Source organism: Neolamprologus multifasciatus, chromosome 14, assembly GCF_963576455.1.
Source record: "Neolamprologus multifasciatus chromosome 14, fNeoMul1.2, whole genome shotgun sequence".
Classification (NCBI taxonomy): Eukaryota; Metazoa; Chordata; class Actinopteri; order Cichliformes; family Cichlidae; genus Neolamprologus; species Neolamprologus multifasciatus.
The window spans coordinates 21,148,801-21,164,079 of record NC_140452.1 but is presented as its reverse complement, the minus strand read 5'-3'; the positions used below and the strand labels follow the sequence as shown (position 1 = coordinate 21,164,079).

At 37.7% G+C, this 15,279-nt stretch overlaps 2 protein-coding genes across 3 annotated transcripts in view; one reads left to right on the top strand and one right to left on the bottom strand.

Annotated features, from left to right (window-relative positions):
- The first annotated feature begins 1,365 nt into the window (after positions 1-1,365).
- unc119a1 (unc-119 lipid binding chaperone a1) lies at positions 1,366-9,907 on the top strand. Its single transcript, XM_085184385.1, has 5 exons — positions 1,366-1,435; positions 1,589-1,669; positions 1,906-1,999; positions 9,279-9,451; positions 9,557-9,907. The coding sequence occupies exons 1-5, from the start codon at positions 1,366-1,368 to the stop codon at positions 9,667-9,669; spliced, it is 531 nt and encodes a 176-aa protein (XP_085040511.1). The 3' UTR covers positions 9,670-9,907.
- Positions 9,870-15,279, bottom strand: part of foxn1 (forkhead box N1) — a 23,685-nt gene continuing 18,275 nt past the window's right edge. For both annotated transcript variants that reach the window (XM_085183970.1, XM_085183969.1), the window contains exon 9: positions 9,870-15,112. In XM_085183970.1, coding sequence (XP_085040096.1) covers positions 14,808-15,112 — 305 coding nt within the window. In that variant the 3' untranslated portion in view covers positions 9,870-14,807. The remainder of the gene's footprint in view (positions 15,113-15,279) is intronic.

Here is a 15,279-nt window from a genome sequence, read left to right as displayed (position 1 = left end):
CTGCCATTACAATGTTTCTTTTTTTTTAAAAAATAACAATAAAATAAAAATCAACAACACACAACAAAAAGGAGAATGTTAATGTAATGTGGCATATAAATGCACAGGAAGAGGAAGAGAGGAGAATTGCTTTTTTCACCATGGGAGGTCTCCCACCAGCCTGAATTTACAGCAGGAAAAACCCAAGTTGTGGTCCCAGAGCCATCCATAAGCTTCAAAAACAGCCCCAACGAGGCAAGATTTACAGTGCTGCTTTAGTGTCCAGTTGTAGATCCTAAGCAGGTATGCAACTGATGCAGTTCTCCAAACAATAACATGTAGCTTTGAGTTGATGATGCCCTGCATTGGTCAAATACAGAATAGTTGAAAAGTGCAGTCCAGAGCAGGAAAGTGGAAGGCAGATGAGTTCCCCATGAAAGAGAAAACCTTTGGTTGGCTCTAAAAGGCCCCTGAAAAGTCTAGAGGGAAACAACTTAGAGAGAGAAAGTGAGATCACTATTCTCACATATGCGCTCTCTCTTTATTATTTCCCAGTGTAATTCCAGATTTGAATCCTTCTCTTCACATACAAAGGCTTGAATGATTAGGCGACACTTGTCTGTGCTGCTCATAGGGGACTGTCAGATTGTTTGAGGCTTTTAGGGTAATAAAACCTGAAGCAACTGTTATTGTTAGCTGCCAATATGAAAAACTAAATACAACTGAAATGAATTAAATTGAACTGAATTGGGTGACTTATGGGAAATTATTTTTTGTTTTGTAACACCGCTCCCAGGTGATTGTAGGATCCCGTATCGTACAACAATTAAGCACCTTTGCTTCTCTATATAAATGCATGTAGAAGTTGATCTGCAAAGCTGTGTGTAGGCCTCTGCATAGAACCAGAGCAAAACTATGTTTAAGCTATTTAAACTCAACTTTAGTTTAAAAGTTAAATAAAGAAAAAGCTATTTCTAAACAACCCTAACATACAAACTCATGCATACAATAATAGGATCACCATATTTTTTTTCTGTATTGTTTTGTGAGATTTCTTTATCTGAAGTATATGCATACTCAAACCAATCACAAAAGCAATTCAATCAGTCGCCAGAAATGAGGTTACATAACTGCCGCTGTCAAACCTGACTCTGGGTGTATCTTCCGGTGCACATAAGTACAAACATATGAGAGATTAGTGAGTTGCTTTGAAAGTTAGAAACTTTGAGTACGTGTTTAGCTTCTGCTTTGGTGTCTATCCTTTTGAGCGACCTCAGACAATTCCCTGAGCTCAGCTTGACCTGAACGTCTGTCTTGGCTTTCATGAAGTAGGGAGTTTTGTATTGTGACTTCTCTCGGCGCAGAGGAAGATAAAAACGTGCAAAAATGGCTTCCTGGCACCGCTGTGATGTTACACCGGTGACTATTCTCAGTGCAGAGCTGGCTTTTTATGAATGTAGGGACCGGTTCGCGGCCTGCTTCTGTAACAACAGATATGATGTTTCTTGGAGTGTAACAGAAGTCTGTGGTTAACTGACAGTTGTTTTGTATCATGTACAAAAAATCAGAAGAACCTAAGACACATTTCTCTCTTTTTTTCTGTCTTCAGATACCTCTGCTCTCCAGAAGAAAACGTTCCACATGATCGACTTCACCAGATTTAAGATCCGTGACATGGAAACGGGGGACTGTCCTCTTTGAGATCACCAAACCTCCGACACCAGGTGAGCTCCAACGTGTGCAGAAACTAGATAAACACATTATATGGCAGGTCCAAAAACCTTCCAGTGTGTCAGATGGTTTATTGGTTCATCAGTTTAATAGGAAAAACCTGCACGCATATGTGCATAGCTCAAATAAGCCGAGCAAGGGCTGGAACTCAAAAAGCTGACTGCTTTTTGTTGTTTTTATTCATCTTGTCTTCAGCTGGCGGTAAAAAGCAGTGTGACCCCAATGCCGGCCGTTTTGTCCGATACCAGTTCACCCCGGCTTTCCTACAGCTGCGGCAGGTTGGAGCTACGTAAGTCCCCATGTGGTGTAATATCCGGTCAACCCTGCTGCTCCGACTGAGGGAACGTACCGGAAGTAGGATGTGTGTAGGCTCTGGTGTCAGGCAGCAGGCTGACAGCGATGAGTGTGAACATACAGAGTGGCCCAGCCCATCTGCTGAGTCAGGCACCAAGTAGCCAAAACTGCTCATCGTGAGACTGAGTGCAGATTTCAAACCAACACATCAACTGACTAATCTAAGCTGGGATTAGCCCTAAATTTGTATTATTATTATTATTATTGGTAGCATCATTATTATTATTATTATTATTTGGATTAGAGTGAGTGATATGTTTTTTATTGATTAGCATTCAAATATCTCAGTGAAGACAGAACAAAGATTTACCACAAAGCAAGAAAGCATGAGACAAGGCTAATCAAAAGGTATTGGCTGAAGCATTTGCTTATTACGCCAACCCTTTTAACAAAAGATCTTTTAGCATGCAGCTCCTGTACACAGGGCTCGAAGCAAATAATAAAATTCAATTCAATTCAATTCAATTTCATTTATATAGCGCCAAATCACAACAAATGTCGCCTCAAGGCGCTTCATAGATACAGAGAAAAGCCCAACAATCATATGACCCCCTATGAGCAAGCACTTTGGCGACAGTGGGAAGGAAAAACTCCCTTTTAACAGGAAGAAACCTCCGGCAGAACCAGGCTCAGGGAGGGGCGGCCATCTGCTGCGACCGGTTGGGGTGAGAGAAGGCAAACAAAGCAAAAACAAAACAAACAAACAAACAAACAAGAAAAAAACAAAAAAACAGAAAACTTTCCACCTTAGTAAGTAACTACATCAAAGCAAAAGAATCAAGAGGTTTTTTTGTTTTTTGTTTTTGTTTTTTTTCTGCTCTTTTCATTCTTGATATATATATTTTTCTAATACTCTATTTTTAAACATATTTTTAAACAAGGAAAATGAACTACACCTTTTTAAATCACTGTCATAACTATTCCACAGGTTAACTCCTCTAACAGAAACACATCTCTGCTTTATATTTGTCCTTATCTTGTTTTTTTAAAAGAAATCTGTTCCCCTTAAGTCATATTGACTCTCTCTGACTTTGAACAGCTTCTGAGTACTGGGGCAAAGCAAGTTATTTTGTGCTTTATACATTATCTGTGCCATTTTATATTCAACTAAATCATAAAATTTCAGGGTATTCAGATTAATAAACAAAATGTTAGTTGGTTCTATATAGTTTGATTGGTTTATAATTCTTATAGCTCTTTTTTGCAACTTGAAAATAAGAAGAGTGTTCGTTTTATATGCATTACCCCATATCTCCAGACAGTAAGTCATATATGGAAGCAACAGAGTACAATAGAGTGTGTATAATGATTTTTTGTTCAGGACATGCTTTGTTTTATAGAGAATAGCAATGGTTTTTGACATTTTTGTTTTCACATGGTTTATATGAGACTTCCAACTCAGCTTATCATCAATTATCACTCCAAGAAATTTATTTTCGTACACTCTTTCAATTTCAATTCCATTAACCCTGATTTTAGATACATTTTTCATTTGTCTAGTGCCAAAAATAATCAATTTTGTTTTCTTTATATTTAATGATAACTTATTTACATCAAACCAGTTTTTTAATATATTTAACTCCTTTTCCGCTGTAGTCAGAAGCTGTTCTAGGTTTTTACCTGAGCAATACAGAGTGGTATCATCAGCAAACAATACACATTTTAACAGTTTGGAAATGCTACATATGTCATTTATGTATAATATAAATGATTTAGGGCCCAGCACAGAGCCCTGAGGAACACCACAAGTTACCTTCAACTGCTTAGATTTTACATTATTGAATTCGACATATTGATATCTGTCATCCAGGTAACTTTTCATCCACTTGTATGCTAACCCTCTTATGCCATATCTCTCTAGTTTATTCATTAATATAGAATGATCAATCGTATCAAACGCCTTTTTTAAGTCTATAAAAACACCAACAGTATATTCCTTATTATCTATAGCATTAGATATCCCTTCTACAAGTTCCATCACTGCCATCGAAGTGGACCTTTTCACTCTAAAGCCATATTGGTTATCACTTAGGAGATTATGCTTCTCAATATATTTATCAAGTCTATTAACAAATAACTTTTCTAAAATTTTTGAGAACTGTGGGAGCAGTGATATTGGCCTATAATTGGTAAACTGACTTCTCTCTCCGTTTTTATGGATTGGAATAACTTTTGCTATTTTCATTTGTGAGGGAAATACACCAGTTTGAAAGGACAGATTACAAATGTATGCAAAAGGTTGCACTATATCTTCTATAATACTTTTAACTAATATCATGTCAATACCAAAACAGTCAGTGGACTTTTTATTTTTAAATGTCTTCACAATGTTAATTATTTCTCTATGAGTTACAACACCAATAAACATGGAGGACACATTCTGAGTAATATGTTTATTTAGGTCGTTATTATTTCTTGACTCTGGAATTTCTTTTGCTAAATTAAAGCCAACATTTACAAAGAAATCATTAAATTCATTTGCAATGTCTTTAGTTTTATCAAGCACAATATCTTTATCTTTTTTAAAATAATCTGGATAATTCTTATTTTTTGAGCCCTTTTTGATTATACTATTTAATATCCTCCATGTTTCTTGTGTGTTACTTCTACTTTGCTCCAATAATTTGTGGTAATATTCTTTCTTACTTGTTCTTATAATATTTACTAATCTATTTTTATATAACTTGTACTTTATTTCAGCATCTTTTGTCCTCTGTTTTATGAATCTCTTATATAAATTATTTTTCTTTTTACATGCATCTTCTATCCCTTTTGTGATCCATGGCTTATTTGATCTGTGATGCTTTCTAGTGATTTTCATTAGAGGACAATGTTTTTCATATAGTGAAATTACAGTTGATAAGAATGCATCATATGCACTATTTGAATCTTCATTTGCAAAAACCTCATTCCAATTGTGTTCTTTTAAGTCCACCTGGAGGGCAGCAATGGCTCTTGTTGTTCTAAGTCGTATCATATCAAATATTTGATTCTTTTGTTTAGTTTTAATCCCAAAATAATTTTGAAAAATTGCAAAAACAGGAAGATGATCGCTTATATCAGTTATAAGAAGTCCACCTACTATTTCATGGTCAATTTTATTTGTGAATATATTATCTATCAATGTAGCTGTATCAATTGTTATTCTACTTGGTTTTATAATTACAGGGAAAAGGGAGTTACTATACATTGTATTTATGAAATCTGTTGTTTTCTGATGTCCATTTGGGTTTAGCAAATCTATATTAAAATCACCACAAATTATTTGCACTTTTTTATCATTTAGGTTGCTAAACATAGCAGCAAGTTTTTCATTGAATGTCTCAAGGCATGAACCTGGTGTCCTATAGATGCAACTTATAATTATATTGTTAGCTTTTTCATCATGGATTTCAATAGTGACACATTCCAATACGTTATCTATGGTGCTTGACATACATTCAATCAGACTACATTTCAAAACTTTATCTACATATAAGGCAACACCGCCTCCTTTTTTATTCACCCTGTTCATTGTAAATAATTCGTATCCTTCCAGTCCCATTTCACTAATTTTCTCATTATCGAGCCATGTTTCTGATATTGCAATTATATTAAACTTTTTTAACTTACTTAAACATTCTGTAATTTTAGAAAAATTTTTATACAGGCTTCTACTATTGAAATGTATGACCGACAATGCATTTGCCATTTTAATATTCATATTGAATTGGTCATCTGTATAGTACTCACAAGTATTATTGGTGTTATTGTAGAAGTGGGTATCTGGGTCAATGTTACTTTCAGGGTCATGCATGTTGTGCTCTGCATAGTTAAACGTTTTGAAGTTCGTTTTCTCAGCGTGTGTGGCAAAATAACCACCTTGACAGTCCTTTTCATAATCAAATTCTTCCTCTTCAATATCTCTGAATGGAAACCTATAATATGTGTCCAAACTTGTCATTTATGTGTTTTTGTTTTTGTTGTTGTTTTTTGAGCCGTAAGGCCAGAAACACTTTCCATACCCATTGTTCATTATCCAATCGTCACTTTTCCAATAGATTCCAGAGCAGATTCCTGATTATTTATATTGCTCTAAGTCTTTGAGTTCTCTTATCATCACAACTTTCGCTTCTTCGGGATTGCCATTTAGTCTTATCATTACTTTGCAGTTCCTCGTCCATGTCGCTTGTATCTTATTGTGTTTTCTCAGGCTGCGTGCCTGTCTTGCAATTTCAGCAGTCTTTTTCGTTAAATGTTCATTTAAATACACACCAGTCCCTTTAAGCTTCTTACCCTGTTTCAGTAACTCAATCTTTGTTTTGCGACTCACAAACCGAAGAATAATTGATGGCTTTGTTTTACTGTCTTTCCTGGGGAGCGTGTGGCATGCTGCAATATGATGGCTCTGAATACTTACATTCTTCGTTTGAAGGAATTTTATCACTTGCTGTTCAAGCGTTTGCAGCTCCTCTACCGGGGCATCTTCACCATCTTTACCTCCCCCAGCTGTTACTCCGGCGTAGGTTCGGTGTTGCGTCTCCAGTCCACTTATGACTAAATCATCCATTCTTGTGTATTGTTCAAGGTCCTCGATTCGCCGTTCCAAGTCGTCTATGTGTGTGTTAACCTGTAGAGTAAATGGTTTTAGTGCATTTGACAACTGGATGGACCCAAAATGTAGGCCTGAGAAAATGGAAAGTAAACTCAAAATCAGCTTTAATGCTGTGTTTTTACTAAAATACAAAATAATGCAAGTCAAGAACAAACTTGCCAAAACTACAACTCTTCTAAGAAAACACACAAGGAGGAAAGACCGAGAAAATAAATATACACCGGAGAGGAAACAGGTGGGAGGACAGCCGAAACCAATCAGAGATGGCGCGACAGGGAAGTAGAATTAAATGCAAAGCACTAGTGACAGGAGACTATCAAAATAAGACAAGAAATAACTAACACTGAGACCAAGACTCAAATATACAATTATATAGTTAGAGCTGGATCCCTTTGTTAGTGTACAATAGGCTTAGGCTGCTGGGGACTTGGGACCATGATGGACTGGGTTTTTCTTCTTCATTCACCTTTTTTCACTCCGCATTTAATCATTAGTTATTCATCTCTGTGTTATACACAATGTGCCTTTTGTCCTGTCTTCTCCCCCTCGTCCTCAATTGGTTGCAGCAGATGGCTTCCCTTCCCTGAGCCTGAAGTTTCTTCCTGTTAGAAGGGAGTTTTTCCTTCCCACTTTTGCCAAGTACTTGCTCATCAAATCAAATCAATTTATTTATATAGCACTTTTCACAGGATAAAAACCACAAAGTGCTTCACAGTAATATAGAACAGAAATACATAAAATACATTAATAATAAAACACACAGCACAAATCTAATTAAAAGCCAATCTAAATAAATGAGTCTTAAGCTGCTATTTAAAAGAATAAATACAATCAAGGCAACGTAATGATGGAGGGAGAGCATTCCACAACCTGATAATGGAGGTAGTCTTTTTGTAGGTATATATAAAGCACCTTGAGGTGGCTGCTGTTGTAATTGCTGTTCTATATAAATGAAATTGAATTGAAAAGAGGTCAAAACATAAGATGGAAGGAACAGAATTTGGAATACAAAAGGGAATTTAACAAGCAGGGAACTAAAGGCACAGATAAGAAATCATAAACACAAGGAAAGTAAAACTAACAACATAAACAGAGAGCTCCTATCTGAAACGAAAAGGAAGTCATAAACCCACAAAACACAGACCAAACCTAAAGGTCTTTGCAACAAAAGTTCAGAACTAAAGTTGTGAAAACAACAACCAAGATTGAAAAAAAGACCCATAAACACTAAGAAATACAGCAAGCTAAATATCAATATTATGGAGTATAGGAACATAAAACAAGATAAGAATACAAAATTAGAGAAAACCCAAAACTCCCCAAAACTCAAAACCCCTGACAGTCTTCATTTTTTAATTTTAGAACTTCTATTTATCCTTTTTATCATTTCTAATCACATTTAATTCACCAAACTATGTTTTTTTAAGCCTCCTTTATGGGTGTGCTCCAGAGCAAGCTAAACAAAACCAGGCCTTCTTTGCATTACCTGGCTTAACAAAATCTGAAACCTCAGTCAGAGATAACAGGTATCACGACCATGATTATCGACTCTCTTATTTAACTCAGACTTTCTGCTTCAGGCTCACATAAAGGGGGGCGTTTGATGTTTTGTTTCACTCTTCTTCCAAGTAAAAAGGGGATCCATGGCACATGGTCTGCTCCAATCAGAGACATTATCAGAGGAACAGGTGATGGAGATGTATGAAGAATGTAAAAATATAACAGTAAAGAATAATTAAGACAAGAGAGCAGTGCAGAGTGTTGTAAGTAAAGTGATTTGCTCGTCATGACTGCATAAAAATAATAAAGATATTCATTCAAGTTAATGTGTTTATTTTTTCACTGCTATTTATTTCTAATGTGAAAGCTACTTGTTAGAGCGCTGAAGCAACCAATGCAATTAAACACTAAAGGCTACTCAGCATGTTCAGATCTGACACTCTCCCATAACCTAATAAAGGAGACTTGCATCCTTTCTGCTTCCATAGGAATTAAGAGGCTTTAGTAGCAGCCAGGTGCTGCTTATTGGATGTCTGTGAACTTCAGGCCCTCAGACAGTGCTGCATTAAAAACAGACATGATTCTGTCAGGAATCAGGAACTCTTCCAGAAATCGTTCTCTTTGATCACAGTTTGTTGTGAATTCCACAAATCAGTGAAAAAAGACATAACCATCCATAATCTAGAAACACCACCATATTCTTCTCCTAAAAGTCCAGCAGCTGCTCTCCTCAGTTCCTACATTTTACAAACTGTTATAAGAAGAGGTGATGTTACACGGTGGTGAGCACAAACCCTGTCCCAAATTTTTCCAGACGTGCTTTTTCTTAAGATGTTAAATTTTCTCAGGTTAAGTACTTGATATGTTTTCTGTGTTCTGTTGTGAGTAAAATATGGAATTTCTGAGATTTGCAAATAATTGCATTCAGTTTTATTCACGTTTTAAGCAGCCACCCTTTTGGAATTGGGTTTGCAGATAATCTAGATTGACTGTTATTAGGCTTTTCCCTTGTTGCGTTCTTACAACTGTTATCATAAGTGTCAAAAGCAGCGACAGCAGTTTGTATTTCCATTCCTTTACTCGTTGGTGGGTGTATTTTGTCCCCTTTGTGTCTCTGCAGAGTGGAGTTCACGGTTGGTGACACCCCCATCAACAACTTCCGTATGATTGAGAGACACTACTTCCGCGATCAGCTGCTAAAGAGTTTTGATTTTGAGTTTGGCTTCTGCATGCCCAGCAGCAAGAACACGTGCGAGCACATTTATGAGTTCCCCACGCTGTCTGAGGAAATGAGTGAGTGTCACACACTCTGACGCACTCGAGACAAATACCCCCGCCCCATGTTTAGATGGATTTGATGTTTCAGAACGCTGTGTGCTATCTCTCTCCCCCTATCAGTGCGTGAGATGATCCTGCACCCTTACGAGACGCAGTCTGACAGCTTCTACTTTGTGGACAACAAGCTGGTGATGCACAACAAGGCAGATTATTCCTACAGCGGAGGGCCGTAGGAAAGCCTCCATCCTGCAACCCTCCACCATTTCTCTCTTTCTCCTTCCCTGTTTTAGACATTTTCGATAATCCAGCTATCACTTCAGGACCAGAAACAGATGAACTGATGGACAAATCACTGGCATTAAATACTCATGTCTCCCTCCATGTTAAGCTCCATGCATTTCCATTCAGGTACTGAGCTGCCCGGCCAATCAGATTTCTCCCTTTGCCTCTTTTTTTTTTTTTTTTTTTTTTGCAGAAACACTGAATTCTGCCAGTTTTATCCTCAGTTTGCATCAGCGTGCGTGAGTGAGTGTGTGGGCAGCAAAGACATGCAGTGTCTGTACATAGTGTTGATTTCTGTCTGTATATGTGGGTTCCAGATTCTCATCAGGAAAACTTTTTTTTTTTTTTTTCATTTTGTGTGTTTTGGAAGAGAAACCGAAGTCAAACAGACGAGGCGGAAACACAGAATGAGACAAAGGAGGAAATGAAATTGCCCTAAAAGCAGAAAGAATAAAAAAAATCAGATGTATATTTACAGTATATAGTTTGTATAGGAGTCTCACTGTATTTGTACTGCAGAGGTTCAGAGAAGTCTTTGTAGTGGCACACGCATCTGAATGATTCGGTCCTCCTCCTGTGATCTGCCATCGTTCAGTTGAATGACGGCACTGTGTACTCTGTCTTTGTGAATGTGTCAGTTGTTGTCATATATTTTCATGTCCGTAGTACTACTACTACTACTGTAGTGCGTGAGGAGTATTTTTTAAATAAATAGCCATTTTGGAAAAGTGTCAGAGAGTTACACTAGCCCAAAGTCAGATACCAATTTTGATATCCAGTACGATCTCTGTAGTACTGAGCACTGTGTATACTTTAATTACAATAAATGTTTTAAGCAAAAAAATAATAAATGTAAAAAAGTTTTGACAACCAAAATTCCATAACTGCAATAAATGTGGGATTTTTGTGGGACCTTGATATTTGCTGTTTTTTTTTTTTTCATTAACAGTGAGGTTCACTCCAAATACACCCACTAAAAAAGAAAAAAGACCTAAAGTTGAGGTACAGACGATACTATTGACTGAACTTGATTAACTTTAAATGGACTGATGCCCAAACCGCAGTGGTTTATAAATTCCCTAGACTGCAGACTTTCCATTTAACATCCTCTACACTTTAAGATCCGCAGGTCGTTTGTGTGCTTTTATTTGTGATTCTTCTTCCTTTGACTTATTTGATGTAGAAAACAGTCAAATACACACAGAAAGTAAAGCATGTCCAAAGATTATCCCTAACACGCAACAAGCAAAATGTGTTTTTGTCGCCATCTTCTGTAGCAACAGTCTTACTGCACCGTTATTATTGCATCTCCCACTGTATCACTCATCAATCATCAGCATCTTTTCTTTTTTTTCTCTCAGCACATACTGTGCATGGTTCGAGCCAGTGAGTACATGATACACAGGTGTGTAAACATGAAACAACAAGGGGTTTTTTTGGACACCCAGAGGCAGTGGAAACCTTTCAGAGCAAAATTAGCAACCATGTAAGGTCATATTTCCAACCACCTGGTTTCATCCAAATATCTATCATCGACAGAATATTCTAACAGTTTCCAACTGTTTTCTTCTAATAGCAGGTAAAAGCAGGTGTAACTAATCACATTAATGAAGCTTGGTGCTGTTCTGCTTAGAAACTAAGCCTTCATTAATGTGATTAGTAACACCTGCCTTATCTTGCTGACTAGTTCAAGTCAAAAACAGCTGCTGTGAAGAAGGTTTGTTGTGTTTGTTTGCTGCTTGTTGCTGATCAGGGAGTGAGCCGCAGGAAAACATGAGAGAAGAAACAATGAACCAAAACAGGAAATCTTTAAGTACGACAGTTCAGCGAAACTCTTTTTATAGACAGGCTTTATAAACCTGAGAGGAGCTGCTTTGCTTTTCTTCAAATTTTAATTAGTTGTTATTGCATAATCATAGCTGGTTGGGAAAAATTCTAATAATAGAAAATGTTATTAACAAGATCGTTTACAGCTATTTTGTTTTATTCATTTTATTAACCACGTAGAAGAGCTCATAAATGTGCACAGATTCACACAGTTGATTTATTCACATTTATTTGTACTGGATCTTTTTTTACAAACAGTAAAAAAAACCAACTGATAATTCCTTAAACTACCTAAAAATACTGGGATACACAAAAATACCAATGTGACAACACACTCTGGGAAGGGTAAATAAATAGATACATTCAAAAATATATATATAGTTTTGCAAGAGAGCTTTATGCTTACTAAGTACTTTAATTACAGTTTTAATTCAGCCATTTCTCTTTTTATCCTCTGTGTATCAAACTTTTTTGGCTAATTATGAAGAGATTCAAAAAAACTCCAGCAACAACAATATCGCTTGACTGATATATTTCTGGTTTTCATGGGGGTGTTTTTTGTTAACCTCTTTCTTTGCAATGACCTGAATTAAGGTGTTACTGGGGTTTTGATCCATCTGAGTTTATCCTCCATGCACTTTGTAAACCTCTAATACTGAATAGTCTAATTCATCAGGAGCTATAAGAAGAAATGGAGGCGGAAAAATGTTTCAGACAATAACTATGCACAAGCTCTTCTGTCCTATCAGCTGAACTGTGACTGCACGCAGTGAAAATCTCAACAACCAATCTCACCAGAGTCTGTTGCAGCGATGGCTTAAGCAGTGGCGTCTCTAGAAAATTTTTGTTGGGAGGGCCAGGTAGAGGCACAGATTTGGAGAAGGGTGGCAGATGTAATTGGCAGATAATGTTAAAAAAATATTCTACCAACCGTTAACCATAATTCAATAACCCTATAAACATAATAACCGAATGCGCTTTTAACTCTCATTAGAATGAGATTTTAACCACTACGGTGCAAATTTTTTAGATACTGCGTTGATAAAGCACAAGAGATACAATCAGTGCTTTGTCAGTGTTTATTCAGCATTCAAGGACAGCAATATTTGCATAGTATTTTTACTGACATATAGTGCACATATGTTTTGGGCAAAAACATTTTTGAATATTAAAATACGAACATTTTTAACATACAATTGGCAAATTAGCCAATGCCAATGTAAAACTTTATCTGCCTAGTAAAAAAAGAAGATAATCTTCTTACAAACTGGTGTTTGATTTTGAAACAGGAAAAAAGTGGTGAAACAACTGAAAAGACTAACATTTGAATAAAACCTGAAAGCATGTAGCAGCCATGCTACATGCTTGGCTGTAGCATGGCTACCAAAGTTTACCAAGTTATGGTAAACTTTGGTAATATTGATGTATAAAGAACAACACTGGCTGATGAAATACTTTCAGTTGGCATGGGGACACTGCCAGTATTAACCTGCAGGGCTGGACTGGGACAAAAAATTGGGCATTTTGACTAGAGACCGGCCCACCAGGTATTAAAGCCATAAAGCCTTTGAATGAAAACAAACGCTGTTGCGACAGTGATGTACAGTCTTTTTGGTATATGTATGATTTCTATACATTTTACGTCAGATAAAAACTTTGTTCACAAGATTCAGATAATTATTTAATAAAAGCTAGATATTTTAAATGAGAATAAGAAAGAAAGGTGTTTCTTTGTGCCCCCCTTTCCCTTTTAATGCCCTACCTGGCCCCCCTGGCAAAACTTTGCTAGATCCGCCCCTGCACAGCTATCAGCTGTCAGCTACTTAGAAAATGATATTGGTGTTATTTGTCTCTCAGAAACAGTTGATAACTTCCCTTCAACTCATTCATGTCACCTAAAAGGTAAACCTGTTTCTCCATCACCTGTTCAGCTCTGATGATTCAGTAAGGACATCTCCTGGTTTCATCTTCATGTTTCCCTCTCACCAGATAACCAAACCGATATCATGACCAGCAGCTTTTTTGCAGCTGTGGCTCCAGCAAACATCAGCTGATACTAGAAATTAATATAAAATAAATTCTAACAACAGCTGATCAAGCTTAAACGTGCTGCTGTTGTTTAGCGCGACATCCGCTGGTTTCCTCTTTCTGGAGCAAAGTGGGAGATAAATAAACAAGAGAGAAAAGCTGATCAGCTGATCATTGATCAGTTTCATGATTGAAGTAGGAACAGGAGGGGGGGGGGGGGGAATGAGAGAAGAGGCAGCTGTGCAGCCTAACGACAGAATAACTCCACCTTTGTGTCTTTTTCCATTACAGCTAAAGTACGGGACAAACTGCGTCTCTTCTCAGCTCAAGAAGAAACAATAATATTTTCTCTGAATGAGGGACCATTCCATTTTTTAAGGAGCCGTTGGCAACTCTACTAACTAACCTTATGAATAAAATAAAGTTCACTATCAGTAACATCATAACAACCGAACAGCTGTATAGAAACTCTGTCACAATAGCTCACGCAGTACGAGTTATTGTAACTGACTGTAAAAAGTCAGCACAACGAAAATAAACTACACCTAAACTTGGTTTATATCTGACCCAGATAGACTGCAGGTCATAACTTCTTACCTTAAGTTCAGTTCACCTGACACTCGGACTGGCGGCTGCCTCGGGTCTCTCCTCCTCCTGCCTCTCCTTCCCTCATCCACCTGCTGGCCTCTGTGGAAGCTCCGCCACAGCCACCACCAAACAACTGAGTTATTTTTACACATCGGCCAGCATCTGGCCAATCCACCACCTCTCATTATGCATGCCGTTACAAAAATAAATAAATAAATAAGTCATCAGCCCATTTGCCCGGTATGCCCGATGGCCAGTCCAGCTATGTTAACCTGTTAATCTTTTGCCGAAAAATTGTTTTCTGCGGGTGCCGTCTTTGGTGCTTGGCTCTCCTACCTTTGCTAACATGATGCTCATAGTGCAGAAGCCGATGCTGCATTCACTTACACTGGGATATCTGCGCTTCACTATGAAAATATAATCATACATTTGATATTTCATTGAATTTTATTGTTTTAGCTTCGGGGTGGCACCTGGGGTGGCCTGTGCCGCCACACACACACACACACACACACACACCCGGCCACCCCGCTGGACACGCCACTGGCCTTAAATTACCACCAATCATACACTGTAGTGTGAAACTGCTTGAAACTATATTCCTCGTTCAGACTCACATGGTACATCAAATCCATAGAGCGAAGGTTTACATTAAAGAGACTGATGCAGTGCAGGAGGTCAGATACCCAGCCAAGCTTTCCACTCCTGAATATAATACAGGATTTAGTCCGTTAAAACAGCCATGCTGCTCCACATTTCGCCCTTCGTCCCCGTCCTCCGCTTCACAACGACCGCTGGCAACCACAGCTGATGTCTGACTGATGGGAGGCACGACGTGGAGGCCGCTGCTCTGGATGTGGTGGTTCTGAGGGACAAAGGTAGCGGACGAGCTTGTGCTAACTTGTGGCTCTGCCACCAGACTGTCGACTCTCAGCTCCTCCCACAGGTTACCTGCAAAAAAGGAACCACAGGTCATATTTTAGAGAGCAACACCAATCATTATTTAGCAGGGATGCTACACTCACACAACAGTTTACTTTTTTGTTATTTTTACAGTTAAAGCAGCCTGCAGAAATGCAGGCTGATCTAAAGTTGTGTAAAAGATTATGATGGGCTTT

What these genes read in the sequence shown, in the direction of transcription:
- unc119a1 (XM_085184385.1), top strand. Translation starts at nt 1,366, where the DNA reads ATGGCTTCCTGGCACCGCTGTGATGTTACACCGGTGACTATTCTCAGT. An exon ending in AGAGCTGGCTTTTTATGAAT is followed by an intron (nt 1,436 to 1,588) that starts GTAGGGACCGGT and finishes TTCTGTCTTCAG; the next exon opens with ATACCTCTGCTCTCCAGAAG. An exon ending in TGACATGGAAACGGGGGACT is followed by an intron (nt 1,670 to 1,905) that starts GTCCTCTTTGAG and finishes TCTTGTCTTCAG; the next exon opens with CTGGCGGTAAAAAGCAGTGT.